Raw genomic sequence first — 26128 nt, 5'->3', positions numbered from 1 at the left:
GATCTCAATTTGAAAGAGGACTTCAAAAGGGGTTTTGGAACTTTCAGGGTAAACAGCTTGGTTTCTCCTTTTTCAAAGACACCCTAAAACCCCCCTTTAACTTGGTATTTCGATATTTTTGAGGTCATCTATGAATTCAACCTTATAACTTCTATTGCGAGTTTCCTTCATAATCGTTGCCGAAATTAAGAAAAAACTATGATTTTCTTGAGAATAGGGGGAGAGGAAGGGGTAGCTCCGGCTGGGTTTTCTTGGGGAAAAAGGCTGTGAGGGGTAAGTCTTCTTTTCTTACTCAGAGAACACGCTCTTGCTGTCTGGCGATTGAATCGCGGGACTTCCTGTATAATACGGACACATTTTGCAATTAGGAACTACAATTTCTGGCTCAGCCGTAAAACACCTATGTGAGCAGGGAAAATAATGATACATAAATTGTTTCTAAATCGAACTAGAAATTAATTGTAGTGCCTATTTGCAATAAGTGGTCCGAAATCCACAATGGGTGTCCATGAATGGCGTTAGGAACTTTTTAAGTGAGAGGGGGGAGGGGATTGTTTGATGGAAAGGAGTTCTGTGGGGCGCTGAGGGGGTCTGTGGGGCTCCCCCAGTCGGGGTTTCCTACCTTAGCTGCGGGTGAGAGTATGCGGGTGGCCTCCTCGAGATAATTTAGAGTCGTCTCAGGTGCAATTTTGAGTTGGTGCACCGAAAAATCGATGTAATCACAATTTCAAGAATAGAAAAATTGTTACGCACTTGCTTAGCGGAGTCCCTCGCATTCCCTAAGAGGGCACCCCCCCCCCCCCCATGTACCCTCCTCCCTCCTTACAGTTTCGTCCATGTTACTGTCTCTACTTTGATATTGAAATTAAATGAAAAAATCAACGAGGATACCGGATTAACAACCCTCTGTTGCTTTCTACGCATTAATGTGGATATTTAATTACTTAAGCTCATGGGTTTTGTCCTACTAAGTAGCACACATAGCATGAGGATGAGGAACTGATAGCTTCACTGATAGGGGATAGGGGGTAAAAATTTCCTAGCTGGGTTCTTTTTTTCAAACGCTTCGAAACTTCGGAATGGATTGGCAGGTTGCGCCACCTACAAATTACTGACGGCTAAACTACGAACTACGGGTAGTACGTACCAGAGAGTAAGGAAGGTTTCCCGTCTATACTCTATGGTATTGGTATGCTGGTATGCACTGATAATAACTCGCCGCTTCGTCCTTGTTTGAGTGAGCACATGTTTGTTTACCAAAAGGCCCGTGAACTCTTGTTCTCTTGTCTTGTCAGTCCGTGAAGTTGTCTTTGATTTTCCTTTCATCGACGAGAATTTACGCGCGAGTCCTTTCCGTTTCCCGAACTCTCACGGATAATTTTGTCATCAGAAGGAAGTGGATTGATAAGGTATGTGTACCCACTTGATTCTCGTTTTCTACTTCATGCCACGGAAAACTCTCAATCTCTCGGTATGTAATGAGCGTGCTTGATTTTGATAACTCTCTCCAGCACGTTGTTCCGTAAACGCTTTTTGTGTGCAAGTTTAGTGGGCTCGTATTTCCGTTCGCTACCCATATCTTTCATTTTCAATATCATCACTTATCTATGTACCTCGATCTCGATGAAGCAAGAGGTAACTGAATGTATGCAGGCAAGGACTACAGGGCATTGTTTAGGTCATGATCCTCTTGCAATTATTTTGGAATCCGACCTCTAAGTAGGATATTAGCTGGTGGTCTGACAGGAACTTACTAAATCATTTCTCTGAAGTCAATGTTGACCTTCACTACATAGTTCACATTCTGTGATTTTCCAAACGGGAGGTGCTGTACTTAGGTTATGCTGTACACATTGATTACGAAAGAGTCCTGTTCTGAAAATCAGACAATCTGAAACTATAAATTGCTTTGACACTATGCAGGCTCATATCCTCTCCTAACTCGGAAGTGATGTAAAGGAACAGATAGTTTTTTATTTAATGAGGATGAGGGAGGTGAAACCCTCCATCATTACTCGCGAAGGATATATGTATCAATAGATCTCTCTTGGTCTAAAGCTAATTGTTCAGCAGTTGTTTGCCTATACAAACCTCTTTTAACCCATGATTATCTGGTGCAGACTCGCACTTGTTAGGCAGTCAGAAACTAAAGTTTTTTACCCCCTGACTTCATTGCCACTCGACATCTAAGCATTTCCCTCAGGACCGGCGATTGCTCTTTGTAGGGGATCCTAGATGTCTCTACATCAATATCAATTTTTCAGAATGTTGGCTGAGCTTTTGGTAAAATCAGGTCTGGACTAAGACATTCATCCAGAAATATGTCAAACTTATCTATGTAAGGGTGTTAGATATTTAAAGTACCTATCGATAAGTAAAAAACCTTACGAGCACAAACATATTTTTTCATCGTTTGCCTTCATATGCCGGTACCAAACTGTGGACGGTTGAAAAGACAAATCTTGTTGAGAATTCAATATCTATATGCCTTTATTTTACAGGGAATCTTACACTCCCTATAAAGTGAAACATGAATGAGGGTCTAAGAATTTTTGTAGTGATAGACTTCAGTTATTTTATGGATGGGGTTTGTGAGTTTTTTTTTAGAGAGAAATTGAAATACCTAGCTGTTTCATATACTTCCAAATTTTGGGGAATGCTTCCCCTCTCTCATGCTTTTTCATTCATGTCTACACTTACTTAGATAAAAAATTAAAGTTGATTTTATTTTTTTCTTTAGTAGGTATCATGGAAATTGTAAATTAGATTTTTAAAATATAATATTTTATTCAAAACAACAGTATCATCAAAGGTTATTCAATATAAAATGACAAGTTACTTACAAAAAATAAACATAAAAAAGTATTTCATCAACATTTGTACATACTTACAGGAGAAAGAATTTTTTGTTCAAAGCAGTATCATAGAAAGGAAGAAAAAAATGAACTTGAATGTACAAAACTAGGTACAACACAACAAATTTTTCAGACACATCAATATTCTTAAAAAATTTAAAAAAAAGTGGGATAGACATTATTTCGTTGTTCATTGGTACTTAGATTCATAATTATTTTAAATCATAAATAATATCATTTTCCATTGATAGTGGCACATGACACTAAGGTTTTAGCCTCATTACTGTAAAGTCTAAAACAGGAAAGCTCAATTATTCTAAAAATCGTGAGGATTTTTTCGTTAACAGTTGGAATATGAGCGCCTTGTGTTATCAAATAAAATTGATTCAAATCAAATTTTGAATCTGGTAACATAATGATCCGGCATGATCATTTATCTTATCATTTAAGGTATGTTCATGATAACCGATCGGAAATTTTTATTTTAAGGTAGTTCTTGGAAAATGCAAATGACTTCTCATGAGATGAGATAAAACAAATTACTAAGTAGTTTTCTTACTTGACTTTGAGATTGAAATACACAAAACATGCTGTACAGGACTGTTAGTAAGTTTCAAATTGAATCATTGTTTAAAAAACAAATGAAAATTTTAAACAAAATAAAATTCAGGTACTATTTAAATTTGTTCGAGAATTGTTTTTAATTTTAAATTAAGTAGTTGTATCAGATGTTTAGTAGGTAATCAGATAATTTGATCGATTTTAAGCCATAGGTACTGCCCAAATTTTTTTTCTAATAATAATCACAGTTGAAGGAAAAGAGGAATGGAATAATAGCGTATTTTCCTCCTGATAATACAACACAAAAAGAAGCTTTAGAATAAGAAAAATGATGAGGAATGGAATTCGAAATAGGGAGGAGTGAACTTAACATCTGTCTCTCAAATACAGTTAAATAATCACTCAAAAAATTCTATAAAGACCTGTTACATTTGTTTACCCTGTTCTAACGACAAAGATTTTAACAAATAAGTATTTCAAATATTTATGTACGAAAAAACATAAAATATAGTCAGTGTAGCTTTATTAGTATACGCCTGTAATGAAACAATGCATCCGAAGTATTTCATGTTTTACACTTGCAGCTGACAAAATTATTATATATATTATCTTAGAAACTGAGCAAAAAATGTTACTTGAAAGAAAGCTACGTAAGATTCTACATTACAACCTGAGATTGTAGTTGAAAAGAAAATAATAATTAAATAAATGGAGAAATACAATGATTAAAAAGCTCCACCACTGTAATCACTCCATGAAAACAATTGAAAATGCTGCCCTTGAAAAGTAAAAAATTAAAGCACGATAAGTGGTAGAGATGTTGGAAAAAGATTCGATTGTGTGATTTTTTTTTGAAGTCTGAGTTGTAATTATTTTCTAACTTAAAATTTTATTATTAATTACCTATCCCTGAGTTTCAACTTGAGTTTAATTTTACCTCCTCATGGAGGTGGTCACAGCCGACCACAATAACTCCGTCACCAAATATTCGTAGCTTTTAGAGTTTTTAAATTTTCGTTGCGGATACATCGGTCTTGTTTTTTCAGCACGGCAGTGACGGATAGTCACGCCACGTAAAGTGACTTGAACGAACGGAATCGGACTTTAAAAATATTTCGATGGTTAAACTAGAAAAACACGACTGCCATAGCATAAGCGTATATTTCTTGTTTCGTCGCCTGGGTTTCGTACATAGTTTATCGATTCAGATAGCAAGCGGATCGTTTCAATATCGCCGTAGCGGAACGCCTGGATGTCAGGCAACTTTTCAAGCGTGTTGTTGGTTGCAGAGCCTCGCCTTGGACGGCGAAACTTTGCCGTCTGAAGAGGCATGAACCTAAATCCTGCAGGTCGAGCGTCAGTTATTTTGATAAATACGAGACCAGTCATAGATTACAATGTATCACATTTAGGAATGGAGGACAAGACCGCACTGCCGTACTAAAGAAAAACGCCGTATGAGCCCTCAGGCGTTGCCAAATTTCCCCCGATAAAATACGAATTTTCAGAGAAACTTGGGAATACTTGTCTTCCAATGTTTCAAAGGATTTTAAGTGCAATTTAATCTAATGTATCTGAAAATATCACTGGAGGATGTTCGTAAATTTCCCCAAAAATAAATCTTTTATCCCGAGAAATCTGGCAATCTACGAAAGTTCATACGGCGTTTTTCCTAAGCACGGCAGCATACGAGAAGCGCAAAAATCGAAGAAAGATCTAGTTCAGTATGACACCCCGCTAACGTGTGCCTACGTGGCCGTCACTGATCTTGAATTTTAATATATCAATGAGAGAAAAGAAAACAGTTGATTTCTTTGTCATGTCGAGTAGGTGAAGGAAGTAAAAATAATAATAATAAACAACAATAACTTTTTCTTAGAAACAGTAAAATAAATCAGTCTTGTAATGCAACGTTGCCAAACTGTACTTTTCATTCTTAGCTATGCTAAAATCAGGGCCGTTGCCTTCGGAGGGCGCGATAGGGGGCAGTGCTCCGCGGGAAATTTTCGCCCCGTCGTCTGTAATTCTAGGGGCTCCAATTTAAATGAAAAATCGCCCCGTTCCCCAATTACAATGGCGGCCACGGTCTTGGCTAAGATATGTCTATTAGTCGATATAGTAGCTGAGACACAGCAAACTTCTTAGACTAAGGAATGGTATGGCACTGTGTTTATAAAAAAAAGTAAAAATCGAAGTATACATTTCGTTGTGAGGAGCCAAGGATCGTGAGACGCTCATTCGACCCGTGGAAGTACTCGATGAGAGTCGAGAGAGAGCTCACACGACCAATTGATTGAATATGATTCACAGATACAAATATAAATGTTATGAGGTATCGATAAAAATAAATAAAAATATTCATATTGGCCCGAATCCCTGATAAAAAGAATTATGATAACCAGACAGGGTGCGAATTTAAGCATCATGATTTATGTGGTCTTATCGAAATTTTACGTATCTAGAACACGATTTATTTAGGACTGGTCACTAAAAATGGAATTGTCCGCTCACAAGAAAAGCAAGAGTCTGCTTAAATCATATTGCGCACTACGAAAGATTTGGCAGGCCTCTCAATGTCACTCAAAGTGTAAATAACGTGCAATAGCTGAGCCGAAGCGATGATATTAAGGTTGGTATATTTTCCTGCCAGAAAGGCTGTCACGATAACGCTTATTGTAATTCAACTAAAGAAGATTATTGCTCTCTATATGAGCGGGAAGTTGGACCTTATGCATTATCCTCCATTGGTATCTTGGCAATGGGGAAGCTTTTACTTTCGGGACTCCAACCTTCAACTGTTGACTTACCTACCAGGTGGATGGTGAACAACGTGCCGGGTATTTCGTTTCTCAAACATACCGAAGTTTGGCACACTTGTTTGGCTTATTGCGTCACCCGAGGTTCATCATCCATCCAGTATGTAAGTCAACAGCGAATAAAGGATGGTGACTGTCGCTGCCTTACAATTATCGTCTGTAAGGAAGTTCTGAGCCCCCCCCCCCCCCCCCCCCCAAAAAAAAAAAGTTTCCTCCCGCCGCCAAGAGGCCAGTGGAGGGTCTGTCTTTGTCTCTGGTTAGGAGTTATTTTCGGTAATATTCGTTGCAGAAAGCGTGAGCTATTATTTTCACGAGAAAACATAGAGGATAATGCTTAATTTCGGCCTTTGTCCGGGAATGCATTGAGAGTATTGTGGAAGAACTAAAGGAGAGAAGACTAGGAGGCTTGACTGGTGGTGAGGAAATGCCTACGGAACTTGGGATGCAAGTACTCTAACCTAGCGTCGTGTTCCATGTCCTCGTCGCTAGGGGGCGTGGCGGATCTCGGGGAGTCGCCTATACTGGAGTTGGAGTTGGTGTTCTGCGGCAGAGTCCTCGGGCGACGGACGGAGAGGTCCTCGGGCTCGGTCTGCTCGGGCAGAGGAAGAGGGAGCGGCAGCACCAGCGACGGGAGAAGGAGTCTCGGCGGGACGGGCGACGAGGGCGACGCCGGGAACCTGATGACCCTCCGGATGTCCCTGGACTTGCGCTCCCGGATCTTCTTCTGCGAGACGGAGTTGTTGTTGAAGATGAGCCGCTCCTCCTCGAGCTCCTCCTCGTCCTTCTCCAGGTCGGAGAGCATCTCCTCAGGGTCCTTGCCGAGGAGGAAGCGGCTCGGGTTGTGCGGGCACTTGTGGTGCATGAGGTGGTGGCGCCGCCTGAACTTGCCGCGGCAGAGCTCGCACTCGAAGGGCTTCTCGCCTTTGTGGATGAGCATGTGGGCTTTGAGCTGGTTCGAGTCGGAGAAGCGGGAGGCGCAGAGCTCGCAGGCGTAGGGGCGCTCGCCGGTGTGGACCCGGAGGTGCCGCCGGAGGTTGGCCACCTGCACGAAGTTGCGGTCGCAGTGGTCGCAGCGGTACGGCTTTTCGCCCGTGTGGAGCCGCATGTGCGTCTTGAGGTGGTGGTCCCGGGTGAAGCGCTTCTGGCACTGCGGGCACTCGAACGGCTTTTCCCCGGTGTGGGTCCGCTCGTGGTTCTGGAGGACGTGCTTGTAGCCGAAGGAGCGCTTGCAGATGCCGCAGGTGAAGACTTTGTCCCGGGAGTCGAGGCTGCTCGAGGGGCGGCCCACCGAGCTCCCGACCTCCACCGAGCTCCCGACCTCGGCCGAGCCGTTGGAGCCGTTCGACTGCGGCGACGAGCCCGATGTTGGCGGCGACAGTGGACCCGATCCTATCTCCTCGCCCATCTGAAACATACAACGAGTTCTTTTAGCATACCCGTATTTACCATTAGATCAGGGTTCCCGCCCGTCTTCAAAACTTGCCAAGTCAGGGAATTTTTGGCCACCGGAATATTTTCACACATCTACCAATCATCAAATGGACCACATCTTGCGTTAAGAGACCACTATTTCTGGCTCATTTCAGAAACAACATATATGCCATAGGTTTCCCTCTGCAGGAAGGTGCTTTTATGGGAAAGCCAGAAATAGTGATTCTTTATTGCAAAATGCAATCCAAATATATCATTGATCTTCAGACTGTCAACCCTTTCTGGTCATTTTAAAACTTGTCGTCTTTCAGCCAGTTACTTATTATTTTTTGCTAATCTACGAGCTGGAACCATTAAAATACAATTCTTTGACCAGCGCATTTGATCGATTGTCTCTGTCACTGGAGAATAGAATGACACGAACCCATAATAACATTTCATTATACCTCTCTAATAATTTTCATTATTATGATGATAATTTTTTGTTATGCGACACGGAAAGGAGATCTTGTGGTTTTTTTCCCCTTGCCTTTTCAAAATATGATTATCATGACAAAAAAAATTATTTTTGAGGAAGTCAAATTTTATCATGCATAGGTTCATTCCGCTTCTCCCCGAAAATGACTGAATTTTGAAAGCTCTCACATGCAATTTGAGTCAATTTCTACATGAATAAGTACCAAATACAAACGTCATTTATTCTCCCCCTTTTTTCTTTCTTCCCGCTATCTCTCTCCTTTGCTTTCGGGTGAAGGGGGAGGGGGGCACTTTGGGTCCGCCTGTGTTCCAGTATGAATCAAGATGTTATAGTGTCAGTCTTATATTACAGGCTTGGAGGGCAAGGCGCGCGAATGCAGTTTTTGAAAAGATCGAGACATATTAATGATTTCAAGTAAAACTAGTCCGAATGGATATTTTGTGAAAAATTCCAAAGTCCAATTTTTAAGCATCAAAAAATCAGTTTGAACTTTCTTTCCGTCATACTAGGATCCATGTAATTTCGAAACTTTAAACAGGCATTTCTCGAAATAGCAAAAAGTGCACTTATGCGCCTTTTCCTCCAAGCCCCTCATTTGCTTTTTTGTCACTCACCTCATCTTTAAGTTTTCCTTTGGACGTATGATTGTTGTTATTGTGTTCTTTGATTTGATTGGTTGACGAAACTACAGGTTGGCTCTTGTGGGAGCGCTTCTTCGTTGAGTGTGGTGGAGTGTATCCGAACAGTTGATTGCCGAATACATTTGGACTAGAAGGGTTGATTAGGAGGGGGCTCATGAGGCTCGAAGGGAACAAGGGCGAGCCTAGGAGCGCCGGGAAGTTCTGCAACACGCTCGGATTATTTATGTTGTTGTTTTGGTTTCGAAGTTTCCCTGAATCCTTGGCGAGCACCTCTTGTAATGACTCGCGCATTATGCCCGCGTATTTTTCCCGCTGCGCCAACTCCACCCCAGATAGTGCTGAAACATAACAACGGGAAAACATTTCATTAGCGCATAGAATATTTTAGGCATACGTAATATACACTTGAAAAAAATCGCTATAAAGTACAACTCGACGTGTTCAACGCATGTTGTTCGGTTATTGGAGGTCAATATATCTGATACAATTCTGATTAAAACAACCATATTTTCACTTTATTTTATCCCACATGACCTTTAGAACATTTGTACCGTGGAATCGTCTTTTTTTTTTCCTTTTGTGACAAGGGAGCAATTCGAATCGACCTTTCTACAGTGAGGGGACTTTTCTTAAGTATATCCTCTCGCTCGGTTCGACAGAAACATAGTAGTTTTTAAAAATAGTCTTTCAGCCCAAAGCGCGTGTATTTAACTATATTTCTTACGATGTTATTCCCCTGTAAAAATTTACTATATGAGGAAAAAAGAAAGATAGAAACAGATTTTGCCAAGCTCACTTTAACCATAATTGGGTAGCTCGTCGAAAAAGGGGATCTAGTGACATAAGCTTGAAAGGAAGCAAAATGGAGATCCATTTTGCTTAAGTTCCATTAATTTCTCCATAAGGCTCAATGTAGAAACAAAATTTTAGTCAAATTTTCATACTCTAAAAACTTTTTGCGGTTTCCAAATTTTCAACAAGAAGAAAACTTTCCTTAGAGGAGCTGTAAACCACCCTTATTTCATTTTCTTACTGTGAAAAATTTCACAAGATTCTCTTTGCTAAATTCTTTTCGTTCTTATAATTATGTTTATTCGACAACTTTGTTCTCGACTACAAGGTAATGCTTTATTCTGAGCCTAGTACGCAAAAATTTAACTCTACATACTAAATACATATTTCTAAAAGACGACTCTGACAGCCACGCAAAGACAATCTCTAGCTCAGCTAGATCAAGACTTGGCGTATAACCGGGCCTTTTGACGCACACGGCGCGTGAAGCGCCTTCAAGGCCGATTGAATACCTCAAGCGTTACTTCCACACGACCAGAACCTGTGTCTCGGTGACTTTAATTAGTGAAAATCACGGAAAGATTTAATTTATTGTATAAATATTTTCTAGACTGTAACCTCCGCGCCTTTCACCTTTTTAAGAAAATAGGACTTTCAATTCTCTACCTCTTTTTTTCCGATGAACGTATTTATTCTCAGTACTGAAATCGATATCTACTTAACAGATTCAACGGAACTGTTTAAGTAGCTAAGTTTGTCAATCTCAGTCGTCCCTCACGCTGATTCTGAATGTTTTCACACGAAAAAATATTGCATACAGCTTACTCACTTTAAATTGTATGTATGAAAAATGAAGACTGCGCGACTGTGGTTTATAAAATTTATAAATCAGTGGTTCTTTAAATTCTCTTCTCTTTGAATTTTTAAACGCAAACAAGCTATCTCTGTTGAAAGAAAACATTATAATTCAGAGAAAACGAAAATATCGTAGAAAAATCCTCTGCAAAAGAAGTACCAGTTACTCATAAAATATTAGGTGAAATAATCTGATAAGGAAACAGGAAATTAGACAAGAAATAAGTATTAAACATAATAGATGTATATTGTTCCTATGGTTGTAGGCTGTCAAGAGATAACGTATACAAAACAGATATTTTATTATTTTTCTTCATTCGAGAGTAATGTATTTAGTTAGAAGACTCCCATCACTGCATTAAGAAATCCATCAGTCTTCAGTTTTTATAGAGGGTTGGGAATTTTTTTTATTCACACGCCCTATATTCTGAGGTATTGGACAACGAGGGCCCCCTGACCGCTTTGCAGTCCAACCCCCCGAGGGCTCGAGGCGTCATGCGTCACGCATTACTTTTACGATTCCAGGTATACTACAGAGTACAATACTGTCATTAAAACTTTCTGAAAATTTGTTTAAATAAAAACTTTCTGAAAATTTGTTTAAATAAACAACTTTGCACGGCTAAAAGCTGCAGGTGAGGAGTTGAAGGACTCTGAAAGCCGAAACGAAGAATCCGGATCGTAACCACTAGAGTCCCTTTATAGAGAGAGTTGAGACAACGCTGCTTCTGGATGTCACAAACGGGAATAAAGATTACACCAATCGGAGGTTTTCTGTAATCTTTGATCAACCCATTCCGTAATCCTATCTCCGTTCCCTCTCTCATTCCATTTGATCCCCCGGTCCACTCCAGTTTAAAATCTTTGCAATTGGTGAAAATGTAATCTTTATTCCCGTTTGTGAAGGCACACTGCGAAGGCCTAAAATCGTTGTTTGCCTCGCGAAAAAACGTAACTAAATTTCAATGTTGCCAAATTTCCCTTCGTAAATTGCATTTTAACCAGAAACATCTTGGGCATTTCTAACTGAAAATTTCATTGATTTTTCTTCCGATTTCACGCAAAAATCAGAAAAATTTGGATAAAAATTGCACACTTACATTTTTGTAAAATAAATTAATCGTTGGAGTCAATTTGGCAACCTTGGATTGTAGTTACGTCCCTTCGTGCGGGAGACGCCGAAATATGGGAACCAATTGGACCGCGTTAAACAGAAAGGAACCAAGCCACATCAGCTATTGCCAAATTTAACCGGGCAATTTAATTTTTTACATGAAAACAGTTGTACGGATTTTTGTGCAAATTTCTATGGATTTTCTCCATAATACAAAGTAAATTTCTTAAAATTTTCAAAGGAATCCGCACAAACGTTCTCTCGTAAAAAATTGAAATCCCCTGTTAAATTTGGCAATAGCTGATGTGGCTTGGTTCCTTTCTGTTTAACGCGGTCCAAAATGGATTCGCATTGTCTTTACGCTCACAATCAGTATAAAGGGACTCTAGTAACCGCGAACTCGGGTGATCTGCTGAAGGGGTCGGACTAGGCCAGTCGCGGACAGTACATAGGGTGCGGTAGAGTCCCTTTATACTGAGAGTCAAGACAATGGGAATCCATTTCTGATTGGTTCCCGTATTTTAGGCCTTCACAGTGTCACAAACGGGAATAAAGATTACATTTTCACCGATTACAAAGATTATAATCTGGAATGGACCAGGGAATTACGGGTTCGGCAAGGAACAAACGGAATGAGAGAAGGAACGGAGAAAGGAATTTAAGATTGGGCCGATCAAAGATTCCGAAAAACGTTCAGTTTGTGTAATCTTTTTTCCCGTTTGTCACTCCATGAGGGGGTGTTGTCTTGACTCTCAGTATGAAGGGACTCTAGGGTGCGGGTGCGGACGCGGACGCGGACGGTATGATGGCGTCATGGGGTTGGCAGGAGGAACCCAGACAGGAACGAGTAGGTGGAGAATGAGGGGGAGGGAGGAGAGCCGATGGGGGCCACGAACGCAATAATGCGGAGAAATTGCAACGGATAATGAGAGGAGGATTCGGCACTGGGGGCACTCTCGATGGGGTGTGGATTCTGAAACAAAACCCAGCGGCCATCCATTTCGTATCCCCCATTCCCCCCTCCCCCCTTCCCCCAGAGGATGACGTCATCTTTCGAGGTGGTCGCAGGAGTATGATATGAACAGGAAGCCCGGGCTCCACAACTTGTCACTGGCCACTCAACCTTTCGCCTCCTTCGCCCTTTCTGTCTGACGCTGCTGGGAGCTCTGCTGTCCAGTGTTGAGCAAGAACGTCGTATCGGACTCCTGGCGTTGCCTAATTTCATACGATAAAATACGCTTTTTTCGAATAATTTGTCAATATATATCCCCAAGTTTACAGAGTACGCCCACACTCCCCCAAAGCGCCTCGCGCGCCTTTGACGTTATTCGTTACGCCTTACTCTTATAATTTTATATTGTAGAGTATTCCATTAGGTTTGCAGTTTAAGCTAAAGGATCTGAAAATTTTACAGTACATTAGAGTCTCGATTATCCGCGATAATTGGGACCGGACATACCGCGGATAATCGAAAATCGCGGCTAATCCGAATCTACGCAAGACGACCGGAAAAATTCATCGGAAAGACTGCATTTTAAAGGAATCAGCAAAGACACGTACCATGCATTAGAAAAGAATATAATTATTAACTAAGAATCAATAAACGTTACCTGTTACACAAATTATCAGTTAACTCTCAGGTAACAATTGAGGCCTGCACGTGCGCGTACAAATGGAAAGATGGTTTTTCCAAAGATGAGAGGAATGACCCCGAATGTCTCCGGCAAAATTTTCTCTCTCGAAAAAGTAAAAAAAGTCCGCTCCACAGACCGCGGATAACCGAGGCGCGGATAATCGAGACTCTACTTTAATCGCGGCAACGTCCTAATCTTAAAATGGCGTTTTTTCCTCAGCACGACAGAAATCCCTCTGATTACGGCAAAAGGAGGCGTTTCTTCAACTTAAATACCTAATTATTCTTTGAATAGTTCAGGTGGAATACAATATCGATGGATCGATAGATGCGGTAATTCGGTCGACTTGATGTATCAACCTCTGAACGATTCATCCAGTTTAGCAGAGAGGTATCAAGTTTTGTAGAAAACAAGGGGCTTGCTTGTTTTAGGATTTCTGTTTTATTTCTCATGATAGAAAGTTTGTGTTTTGGAATTTTAATTTCAATGAACTTTTGAAGTTTTCTTTATTCGATTAAGTATGAACAAAAAGTCTAATATGTCGACAAAATCAGTTTAAACTTTTTTGTTTTAATCTGGTTTCCCTGTCCGGAATTAAAAAGGAGTCAAATCAATTAAGAAAAAGGAACCAAGTCCACAAGTAGTTGGTTCCTTTTATATTTTCGTGTGGTGAAATTAGTTCTCCGAAAAGAACAAACTGCATAGTAATGCTAATAGAATTCTTCAAGCAACCAACGAGTATAACTAGCGTTTTTGCCAAAAATAATTGGTTCTCTTGTCTATCAGGAGACCATGGACACAAGCGTAAAACAGGACGTAATGAGATAATGACGTGGTAAGTCAACGTAACCTCTCCAACATTCGAATTGCCAGTATATTTTGAAAGCTCTAAGTTTTTTGAATTTGAAGCTATGATGACAGTAAATCGAATGACAGATTGTCCTGAGCTCCTTCCTGTTATGACCCTTTTGTTCAAATAATATTGGAAGAAAAGTTTTGAGCTTTCGAATTGGAGTCCTTCGTTTGGATGCATGAAATATTTACTTCTACTCGGCGAAGTTCTTTCAAAGGCCATGCCATCGCTGACGTGCACCTAACGTTTAGTCATTATATGATTTCAGTTGGTGCGTCTCTAGGCAAAAGCTTGTGTCTAGAAAGCAGTAACGTTATAAAGTGTATGGGAAGACACACTTGCAGCTATACAGGGTGTCTCCGAGCTAAACGGCCAGCCTGAACGAGCGTGTTCTATAGGTCAGAATAAGAATTTTTTCTGCTGTCAAGTTTTCAAACAGTGCCTTCAGTTGGAGCCGCAGCCCCTAAAATTTTCGAGAAAATCATAATCCTCGCTCAATAATTTTGACAATAACGGCCAAAAACTCGCGTACAGTCAAGTGGCTGCCCATCATAATTTTCAGCGCTCAATTCCTCAGTGACCACAAAAACATCGAAATTGAAGAGGGTCCAAAGTGGATTTTTGATAATTCACAATAAATAAATTGGGTTTGCGATCATTTTCTTGAATTTATCAAGGATCAAACCCATGGAGAAAGATACTTTTAGAACGTCTTTTAAGATAATTTTTTGCTTAATGCAATGCGTGCCCTGAATATACCATCTTGAATTCCCCGAAGACCAAGTTTTTTACTTCGACAAATCGGAGACCCTTTGTTTCTCTGTAACTTAAAATTTCGATTTTTTAAAGGCCATGCGCTGACCTAGCGCTGAAAATAATACAGATGTGCCGTATCCATGAGTTTTGGTTCATACCGTTCGCCCAAATCCAGGAAAAAAACGATAATTTTCTTCAATATTTTGGAGATTCGTAGCTTCAACTGGGGGACCTCTGGGATAAAAACTTCATGGAGGACACTACCTTGTTTTTACCCATAGAACACGCTCTGGGGTCCGAGCGTCCAACTCTGGCATAGAGAAAAAAAGGAGGTGTTTGCATTTCGGGCATCTTGGAATATTTTGATGACTTGATGACGTAGGTGGGTACAGTGTAAAGGGGACGTCCCTGTACCTAGCTGTACCCACCTACGTCATCAAGTCATCAAAATATTCCAAGATGCCCGAAATGCTAACACCTCCTTTTTTTTCTCTATGCAACTCTGGTGCATCTAGAGTACCTATATACGGGAGAGTATATTGCCATCTCTGCGCCGCTCTCTGATTGGTTCATCAGTTTTAGGCTATCATGGAGCTCCAAAGTTGGACCGATGTAAACAAACTCGACTCAGTGGAACACGTATTATCGGCTGAGAAATGAATGATAATCACACTCAAAGCTTAATTTTCGGCAAAAATATTCATCAAGTTCGATCCGAACTCAATTCAGAAGTTGGATATAAAAGAATTTCTATCACACCCAAAATCACGTCCAGAACTTTGTAGAACTTTTTCATCATCTCGTTTGTTTACATAGAGCCAAGCTAGGAGCGGAGGGGCTGGGGTTCGTTTATATTGGTCCAACTTTTGGGACCAGAGCCGACCAGAGAGCGGCGCACTTTTTCTGTAGTAAAAGTATTAAGATGGCAATACTCTCCCGTACATGGCTCTAGTACACCCTGTATACGAGGAGGAAAATTTAAATGTGTGCCGTGTAGAGAGGGTGGGGGGGGGGGGGTTGGCGGTGAAACGGAGCCATTAACTTATAATGATCGAGGATGTAATATGACAAACGGAAGGGCCTTTTAGTCATTGCGTGACCTCTGTCGTCTTATTTTAAAATGATAATTTCGACCAGGTATTTATCATTTTTTCCGCTTCGTGAGCTGAGTCGGCCCCTGTCAACCCTCGACCACCCTGCCGTGACATAGAACTAGCTCTAATACGTGTATTAATCTCCTCTCATCATGTTTGCGGCTGGTTAAACCCCTTTCTGCCCAACCCGTTTATGTTTTTTCCGAGCTCCTCTTGTTATTGCTTTCCCCTAATTTATTGCACCTCCCAATTGTTGATCATTGAGCCTCATTGGCGAGTCACTCGCCTTTCATTTTGCGGGCCCTCCTTCCCATCTTGCCCCTAATTTTCCTAATTCATTGCTACATGTTCCTTACATGAAAATACTTACTCGATCATCAATAGGACGTATTTATGCTAAAAGGAACTGTGTGCAAGTGGATAGATAGGGTGTGCTCGTGCAAGCTGCATAAGAAACAATGTTAAAGTGGCTATAGTTCCTTTGGAGAAAATGGGAAAGCGGGATTTTACATTAAATTAAAAGGAACTGAGCGGTAACTCGTGAGCAGTGGGCATGTGATAAGAGCCCTGTGGACAGGACTCATGGAGTTAAGGAGTTCTGCCACCGATCTCCCTGTCCTGCCCGGTCTCGGCCGTTGCCGCTGACGTCACTGGCGCTTTTAAAGTCCCTTTCATTCTTATGGCCCTCAACTAACGAGCACACCTCATCTTTCCACTTGCACACAGTTCCATTCAGCATAAATACGTCCATTGTGATCTCCTTTCAGTTCCGTTCAGCTCCCACCTTGGAGTGGATCTAAGACTGAAAAACTCAATTGCGAGACACGACGACGACATAATGTTTCATACTCGAATCAGTCGTATTAAAAATTCTAATTTTGGCATGTAATAACTGTCCGTTTTAAAAGGGTAAAGAATTAGAAAGATTGGAGATATGATTTTTCTCATTGTCAAGGAAAAGTACGCGGGGACGAAATTAACAGATCCCAATGCCAAGCATTAAATTAGATCGCTTTTTGGAATAAGTAACTACCATTTCTGGCTCATTATAGAAACAACATGCGTGCCATACGTTTTCCTACGCAGATACGAGTATGCGCTTTTATGGATAAGCTAGAAATAGTAGTCCTTTGTTCCAATTGGTATAAGACACTTTTTTGAAGACTCTATTCCTCACGCGTTGTATTCAACAAGTTTCATTAAATTTGTTTCATGATGTATCATCGATAAGAAAGAGCTATCGTTTTTCCGTTTTAGAATTAGAAAGAGTCTAGATGTATCTAAATTGTTACAACAGCTATAGAATAGCTCTGTAGCCGGTATTGTACACCGTGAGGAATCTGAAACGAAAAGACGAATTTCCATCGGTAAAGAAGGAAATTATTTTTTCTAGTTTTGATCTGAGAAAAGATTGTACCTACTTAAATTAAAATAATTAAGGAATTAGTTAATTTGTGCCTCTGTATTGACACATTCATACTTTGCTTGTTTTTAAAAAAGTTCATCTTGGAGAAAATCAAAACTTCAATCATAATGATTCAAAAGTTTGAAAACATTCTTAAGTCAAGCTCAGAGTTATGCAAATGCTAATACTGTTTTTATCTCTTCAAAATCACTTGAGAATTTAATGAGAAACGCAACTCATGGGTTTTAAGTTTATATAAGTAAATTAATTAACTCATCAGATGATACAATTTACAAACGTGACAACGTTTAGCCGTAGTAACCTTTAATGTTTTACCAGCAACGTCAAAAGAAGATTGATAGACAATCCTCCAGTCGCTGAACACATGGTTTTTTAGGATTTTTATGAAACTAACATTATCAGTTGGAAGATTCTTGAGCAGTTGGATATCAGACATTTTTTTAGTAGTTGTAAATTCGTTATCCGCAAAAGCGGAATAAAACGCAAGAAACCGAGAAGTTGTAATGGCTTTTGTAGGTTTCGGTCATGCACGCCACACAGTGGATCGAGTTAATCAGAGAGGTCGAACATGAAATTTTTAACTACATATATAACTGGAAATTTTGATGTTTTACATCGACACATTTTAAATTTCACGGGGTGCCTAGAGAGGAAAATTTCATGAGGAAACCAATGTACCACTTTTAGAACCTCAAAGTCTTGTATAAACGGAGTTATAAGCGTTTAAAGTTTCCAAATTTTGTCAGACCTCTCCTATTGACTCGATCAACTGTGCGCCAAAGAGATCAAATAATAAGTATCTAATGAAAGTTAAATCCATTGAAACCGTTTTTATAGAATGCAAATGAAGAAATGAAATTATGGAGGCGATTAGTTTAATTTGTCATTCGAGCGGACTGCAAGTTCCGAACGATTTTTACAAGGCAAAGATTTTGGTTTGAGACGCCGCGCGCTGCGCCGTTCATTCGCCTTCATTTCGCGCCTTATGCTTCCCGCATTCTCAAGAGCACGAATAGTGGTATCACGTTTCCTTGCCTTGGATCGTTGTAAAGACGCGTGCCTTCGACTTATAAGCTTCGTAATCATCGTTCAGCGTAACATTTAGCCCTACTGTTGCAATGATAATTTTTAGCACGAGTATTTTTGCCCTCCTAAGACTTTCAAGTCACACAGGTCTAGAGCGCTTTCACTAGCAGTAAGAAAATTTTATCTATTGTACCTACACGTAAAAAACTGAATTTTACCCTAAGTGAAAGGACCATTTAGTTTTGAAATTCTGACGCTTGTTTGCATGTGATGCGTGTCAAGATATTTGCAAATTACCCAGTTCTTAACGTCTTCGAATTTTGAATTAGAGGTTTACGGTTAACATGAGTTAGTTTTTACGTATTTGAACCGTTGTGGTACCTCACTCTACTGATTATTCCAGGAACAACATTCAATTATACTTTACAACCTTCAATCAAAGTCATTTCTTAGCCAGCCTAGAGACTTTGATTCAATTCAATCTCATCGGTCGCAATGAAGACTTTATGCCTTTATTACCTTTAGTTTATACTAGTCCTTTTAAAAAGTATACGCGAAACTCATTCTGTTAGATAAATATTTTTGGGCATACGTTTTCCGCGAAACATAGCTTTCTCCTATTTTAAAATGTAGCCAGATCAGGAGGAGCTTTCTCGGGGCAGTATGAGTTTACTTATGTTATATCCGTGCATTGTTTTGATTTCTTTCATTTTTATGCTTCTGATTTGTCTTTCCCTAAACGAGAGAACGGAACTATATCTAAAAGGTTGTCTACAGTTGAATCAAACCATTCAATTTTTAACAAGGATATGGCTGTGCGATTTCGGTCTAAAATTTTACTAATTTTTGGGTGGAGTCAGAATAAAAATGAGTGAAATTTTTAGTTAGCAAAGCTTAATAATTTCGTCTTAAAACCACAAGTTTCGGCAGTGGAAATTTCGCAACGTTGAAATGAAGTTACGTTCTTACGTTCGGGAAATGACGTTGCATCGCGTCGATTTAATAAATTCTTTTTCGGTGAAGATTGAATCTCAGGCAAAAAATTGCTCTCGGGCCAATGCGCGTACTTTACTCGTATTTTCTAAAAATCCATCTTAAATAAATATACTTTTTGATAGGAATAATTAAAATATCGGCTCATCATCTTTTTCTGTGCCCTTCAAAGAATTGTTTGGCTGACTTTTCTGTAAGCAAATGTCTTTTTAAAATATATTTGGTGAACAAGTTCCTCTCGTTCGATGACACCTAAATAAAACCAATCGCCAAAATATCTCCACGGATAAAAATTTGTCAGAAATTTGGGGAAGTTAAAGCCTTACTGCGTTGCAAGCTATATACCGGCAAAAATTATTGGTTACAATCACCTCTTGTCAGCTCATTGTGGTTCATCATCAATTGAATCAGTGAGAACGAAAACACACCTACTCGGTAACTCAAAAATGCTCAATTTTCATTAAAGACGATCAATTTTAAGTGAAGATCATTGAAGTTATGGCATCTGTTCAGACTCGGACCTTTATAGTTTCCTCAAGTACTCCTCTTTCGACACCAAAAATATTTTTCTTAAACTAACTTCTACACTTTCCGTATAGTTTTGTGTGTGTCTCGATTATTTTCATTTTTTCGAGTTGGTGTGTTTTCGTTCTCACTGATTCAATTATTCTTGGCGGCAATACTAATCAGTCATTGTTTTCATACTATAATGAATGATTTTTGCATCGATAATTTGAACAGTTGATAGTTCTTATCTACGTACCACAATAATTAGTAATATTTAGAGGACCACGGTAATCGGACCTGGTTTAGAAGGAAAAATTCAAGCCCTCTATCGCGTTTATACCAGCGTCCATTTGTTCAGCGAAATCAATGACAGTCATTTCGTTACTCAAATAAGCCTGGCACTTGATTTTTTCTCGCTAAACTCTGCCAATTTCCCTTGATGTCACCTATGTCATTGAAAAGTAGCATTCCAGATTCACTGCGTAAATCTCAAATCATGCAGTTTCTGGAGAATACGCACATGCAGCAAATGCCCAGCCCAATTAGACGAATTTAAGCAGCCTAATTACATCAATGATTGTCTAATTCCTTCATATATTTTATTTTTTTCAACAGGAAACCAGTCAAAATTGGACTCATTTTGTAATAAAGAACTAACAAATCCCTGGTTTATTCCAAAATCAACGAATGCATTAATTTAGTAACTTCGTTATGTGCTTTCCTAGATGAGTCAGAAACAGCAGTTCTCAATTTCGAAACAAAGTCTGATTGTAACTTTAAATTTAGTGAGTACACTGCCTATAGCCTCTAAGTGAAATGCACATAGGAGGTTTCAAGACGTTATTTCGTTCAGTTTTCTATCGAAAAAGTAAAATTTGAGAGAAAATTAGCCACTTTGAAACGCAGTTAGGCGGGTCCTGGTTGAATCAGCTTCGTTAGCACTTCAGTGCTTTTTCCATTGTCGGTTGTAAGGGGGGGGGGGGGGGGGAGGTTTATTTTGGTGCGTCCCCATGTGTACAAGATAATCCAAAATTCGCGCACCAGCCACACCTGTCACCATCCTTGTAACCTTTGAACACATTTAGATAGACTTGAAATTTTGTGAGTGCCCCTCAGTCAATGGATTCTACTTTCGGGTCCCCAAAATTTCAAGATTCTAAAAAAGGGCAAGAACCCGAAGGGTTATAGTGGTGGTGTGGGACTTTTGGATCACCCTGTTTATCGTGATCAAGCTCCATCTAGTCCAGAAAACCACTTCACTGTCACCAGTACCGCCGTGCTAAGGAAGGACGCCGTATGAACATTCGAGAGTTGCCAAATTTCCCTTGAAAAAACATGTATTTTTTACGACATGTATGCACATTTTTCTTTGAAATTTTCAGATATTTTAAATTAAAATGCGCACAAATCTGTTAGAAAATCTTGGGAAAAAACTATTCAAAATTTTCCCTACATATTCGGTATTTATCGAAGGAAACGTGGCAACGCCTGATGGCTCATACGGCGTTCTTCCTTAGCACGGCAGAGTAGCTGTATGAGTTGGTCGCCAGTGAGCAATTATTGTGACGTCACTGCGCATCGCACAGATTCATGGCTCTTCTTTTTACATTCCATCTTTTTCATGAAAATGAGAAAGAGCTGGAGAAAATTAGTGCGAAGTTACGATACACCACGAAAATGAGGTAAAGACAGATCTTCGTATTTTCCAAAATTATGTTCTTTGATAATGTCTAATCATAACCGACCCTAAAAATGGAACGACGATATCAATATACACAACACGGTTCTAGATATAAGGAATGTATGATAGATGGATTGCATTTTGCGAAGAGGAACCAAGAGCATTCCAATGTTGCTAAGATTGTGCAACTTTTTTTACCTTGCAAATATAGACTGATCGTCTAAACGAATTTTATCTTTACACCGAGTAAACTTAAAATTTAAGACGAAAATTACCTTTGTATAATTAATTTCTTGCATGATTTCAGTAATTTTCCCGCAAAAAATGTAAGTTGCACAATCCTAGCAGCAATAGCATGATTTTGGTTCCTTTTTGCAACATGTAATCCATATATCGACGGTGAAACTACCAAACCACGTATCTCGGTTTGCGACGTCGCAAACTTCCTGTCATACTTTATTTTTTAAATGAAAAACTACTTAACGTCCAGTCTTGAAAATTTTTGTGATTTTTCCTCTTGGTGCGGAGAAAATTTTGTGAAAATTTCAAGGAATGATATTGATTTGGTCTACTTCAAAAAAATAAAATGTGAGCGTAGATTTTTAAACACCGCAAACGAAATACGTGGTTTGGTAGTTTCACCGTCGATATATTAGACTTTTAAAAAGCCATGTTCTTTCTACCCACTTATCTTCGCCGAGTTAAACATGCGCTACCTTGATGTAAGGGATAAATATCTCAGCCTATTAACATCGTAAAATCTATGCGACTATTTCAAATTTTTCGTTGAACGTTTCTTATTTCTCCCAGATAAAATAAATGTAGGTTGAACAAATATAGTAAGAAATCCACCATGACTCTTTTGTAGAATGCTCTATCGGTGCGCAAGCACATTACGGGGCAATAATTTTTCCTGTCAGGTCTGTCCGAAAGCACCTTGCCGGAAAATTGGCGAGCCTGGAAGGGTATGCAACAATTCGTGTTCATCTCTCCACGAGGAAAACAAATTTTCAGCCGATACTTGAAGTATTCTTAAAGATCCCACTAGTCCCAGAAAGGCAGTTGAATTTTTATTTTCAAGAAGCCTGAATCATATTTCAGTTAAGTCTAGATTGTTCCCACTAACATTATGTCATCTTACTTATCTGTGGAATGTTTGTCCTTTCGATTAGTTATTATTTATAAGAATTTTCCAGGGGAAAAAAATTTCAAAAAAGTGTGGCGCATCCCCCCCCCCCCCGAATAAATTGGCGAATTATTCGGCAGACAATTTAGCGACTAGAGGTACTTGGTGAAAAAAGATTAGGAAGAATCTAAATGTAAGGCTAGGAAGTAAACAACGTTGATTTACCTTTGGAAGCGCTATCATGAAGAAAACTTAGAGCCATCATCCATCCTCGTGTAATAACAGAGTTAATAAAACGTAATGAATCCTAACCAATTGCTTATCACCATCGCGATATCACACAAACATAAAAACGTAAACAAACCGAAAGCGCGAAGTGGACGAAGACAACATTTAGGAAGCGAAAATCAAGGCGCGGAGACGATCGCACTATTGTTTAACGCGAATCCTCGACTATGTGTGCGAAGCGTGGCAAGAAACGAGAGACTTGGAAAGAAAAAGAAAATAAAAAAAGATGCGGAAATGTTCGGGTCATGTGTTGATTGCGCGGATGCGGACGTTCTTGCAAGGGAGTTGACAAGCGACTAACACTTGGAAGGAACCACTACCACGAGGCTACCAGGTTGGGGAAAAGGAGAAATTGGGAAGAAACTGCCCCATCTCTCCGTCTCCCTCGCACGCCGGGTGGTTCTCGCTCTGGCTCACAGGGGGCGCCTAGCGCGATCCTCCCTGTCCCGTGCAGAATCCACCCCTCATTCACAATCTCAACCCCGACCCCGTTCCTCATCGGTCGCGCCCGCCGGAGCGGTGCGCCAGCAAACCTACCCAAATTGGCCGAGTGTGGATATCCTCGCCGGGTGCGGGCGGCGCGGCGCCCCGGTCAGAGCCCCCGTCACAGCCGAGGGAGCCGTCTCACTTCAATTTTCCAAATCCAGTTTCTTTCAAAATTCGTTAATCGCTTTCATATTAATTCACTAAAACAGCTTAAACAGCACTGCCGTGCTAAGGAAAAACGCCGTATGAGCCTTCAAACGTTGCCAAGTTTCCTCCGATAATAACGGGATACTGAGAAAATCGCGAATATTATTTTCCAAAATTTTCAGACAATTTTGTACGTAATTTAATCTAAAATATTTGAAAATTTCAAGGAGAAATATGCGTGCATGTTGTCAAAAATACATATTTTGTCAAGGGAAATTCGGCAACTCTCGAATGTTCATACGGCCTTCTTCCTTAGCACGGCAGAGTACAATTGACTGCACAATCTATCCCTGACTTTTCATGATTCAGGGTTGCCCAGATACTTCCTATTTCAAAATTCCATAACGTTTTGGAAAAATTCCCTGACCAGTGGCGCTGTTATCCCCTGACTTTTCCTTCACTTCCTCCGAAGGAAAAGAAAAAGGTTCATTTAAAAAAAGCGATGCAAACTTTGAAGCACTGCAATTGTATGCACGAAGTTGAAACTTGCAAATGACCCGAATACAGACAGGAGCGCAAGAGCGGTGCAAAATTCTAACTTTTGCAACTATTATCTCAATTTTACTATTCGTATCGTTTTCTGCGGGAAAAATTAGATAAAAGTTGCAGGACGTTTCTTCGAGATCGTTATTCTAAACACGAAGATTACAACGGGTCAGTTGCGCTGCCCACAGAATTGTGTTTTAATGCTTGATTCTCGCAGATTAGCTAAAAATAATGGAAGTAACAGCAACTTCCTACATCGAATATTAAAACCAAGATATCGCGCCTTGAGAAACTCGATTTATGACGTCATTCACCGCGGTAATACATACATATTATGTCATGCACTACCGCGATGGATGACGTCAAAAACCTGACTTTTCAAAGGGCGATATCTCGGTTTACATTGAACGCAGAAAATTGCTGTTTGGGCGGATCTTATTATTTTTAGCTAATCTACGAGAATCAAGCATCAAAACACAATTCCGTTATTAGCGCAACTGATCCACTGTCTTATACCTTCTTGTGTAAAAAGGGAAATGTGAGAAAGCCGTAAGTACGAAAAAAATGAATTTTTTTAAACAAAACACCCGTTCCGACAGAGAACCATTGAGAGCAGTACTTTTAAGTAAAATGGCGTCCTTTTCTGCCGGTTTCTAACCTGAAAATGTATTTATTGTCTGTCCAAAACGCAACTACAAAAGCATGCAGAAGATAGCACTTATGGCTATCTTGCCTGACACTAGCGTAACGTGAAAATGAGTACCCTTATGTTATTGTTGAAATGAATTTCTTGAATTTTCAATCATCCAAACAATTCCCGAGAGTCTTACGGATGATAGGTGGTCATTTGACAAAGAACGAAAGCTTTCAATAATGTTCCTCGCCGAGACGTCATTGAGCCCATTTTTTCAAAACTTCATTCTCGCACTTACGGCTCTTTTCGCCGATGACGGCAGTTTGCTCGAACATGATGCAAGTGCCTTGCAGTGGCTTGGCGTGCTTCGTGATGTATAGATTGATCTGTCATTTAAGTCTATGGAAAAGGATCGATTAACAGGGTGTTCGTAACGAACACTTCGATAATCGATTTTTGACTACAGCTTCAAACGGGGAAATATCGAATGGATCATTAACGCCTCGGGTCACGGGCGCTACATCTCCCTTCTCAGCGACTTGTTCCATTCCACCTACTTCTCATCTCCAGGGCCTAATTTATGGCCTTTTCTCAAACAGATCCTTGACTTGCGGTGACAAGTTCTTGAAGCGTAATTGAGCACGTGTAAAAGTCAGAGAACTTTGTCCAACCATGAAAAGTCAGGGAAAAATTGGGAAATTTCACTATGGACCCTCAAAATTTCAGGAAATTTGAGCGCCAGATGTTTCCAAAAAATCGGAAAATTTAAAAATTTGATTTAACTTGCAACCCTGAGGTTGCAATTCGAGCGACTCAGGAGTTAAAATAGTTGTATCGCGAATTTTGATCCAGCGCGATGTCCGACAGTCGAGTAACTTCAATTGTCATATTTTTGTTTTTAATGACCATCGCAGCGAAATTTCCAGTACCTAAACTTTACCCAATTCTCCCCGCAGAAAAATATTTTGATATTGACATTGAGGAAAGTTGCGAAAATTAGAATATATCCCGCCCTTGCGCTCCTACCTGAATAATTAAAAACAGGAAGGAGAAATCAAGTTAGCCCTCAACTCAATAGATACAATTTGAGCAGCTTTGTAGTTGAAATAGCTGCATCACGCATTTTGGCCTAGCGTGATGTTCGGAAAATGGGCCAAATTGCGCTGGCCACAGGATCATGTTTTGGTACTTGATTCCTGTAGATTAGCCAAAAATAGTAAGATCCGTCCAAACAGCAACTTTCTACGTTCAATGTAAACCGAGATATCGCCGTTTGAAAAGTCGGATTTTTGACGTCATCCACCGCGGGAGTGACACACTTAGTGTCCTCCACCTTGCTTTCATCTGAGTTTGAATAACCAGAACAAATGTGCGTCACACCGACTGAT

General features: G+C 40.0%; 2 protein-coding genes across 2 annotated transcripts in view; one reads left to right on the top strand and one right to left on the bottom strand.

Moving 5' to 3' along the window:
- Positions 1-1189: 1189 nt before the first annotated feature.
- The window catches only part of LOC109031768 (uncharacterized), a 36778-nt gene continuing 11839 nt past the window's right edge, over positions 1190-26128 (top strand). Inside the window, exon 1 of the mRNA XM_019043509.2 lies at positions 1190-1409. The gene's annotated coding sequence lies outside the window, so the exon portion shown is untranslated. The remainder of the gene's footprint in view (positions 1410-26128) is intronic.
- LOC109031767 (uncharacterized) lies at positions 6420-24458 on the bottom strand. The gene is made up of 3 exons (XM_019043507.2): positions 22865-24458; positions 8756-9120; positions 6420-7637 (listed from the first exon to the last, which is right to left on the bottom strand). The coding sequence occupies exons 1-3, from the start codon at positions 22902-22904 to the stop codon at positions 6630-6632; spliced, it is 1413 nt and encodes a 470-aa protein (XP_018899052.2). The 5' UTR covers positions 22905-24458; the 3' UTR covers positions 6420-6629.

The sequence above is a fragment of the Bemisia tabaci genome, chromosome 4 (genome assembly GCF_918797505.1).
Source record: "Bemisia tabaci chromosome 4, PGI_BMITA_v3".
Lineage (NCBI taxonomy): Eukaryota > Metazoa > Arthropoda > Insecta > Hemiptera > Aleyrodidae > Bemisia > Bemisia tabaci.
Note: the sequence above shows the minus strand (reverse complement) of the source record. Positions and strands in the feature narration are given on the sequence as shown.

Coding starts and splice junctions, on each gene's coding strand:
- LOC109031767 (XM_019043507.2), bottom strand. CDS start 22,904: ATGATGGCTCTAAGTTTTCTTCATGATAGCGCTTCCAAAG. Junction 9,121..22,864: donor TCATGATAGCGCTTCCAAAG/GTAAATCAACGT, acceptor GTTATGTTTCAG/CACTATCTGGGGTGGAGTTG. Junction 7,638..8,755: donor AAGGAAAACTTAAAGATGAG/GTGAGTGACAAA, acceptor TGTATGTTTCAG/ATGGGCGAGGAGATAGGATC.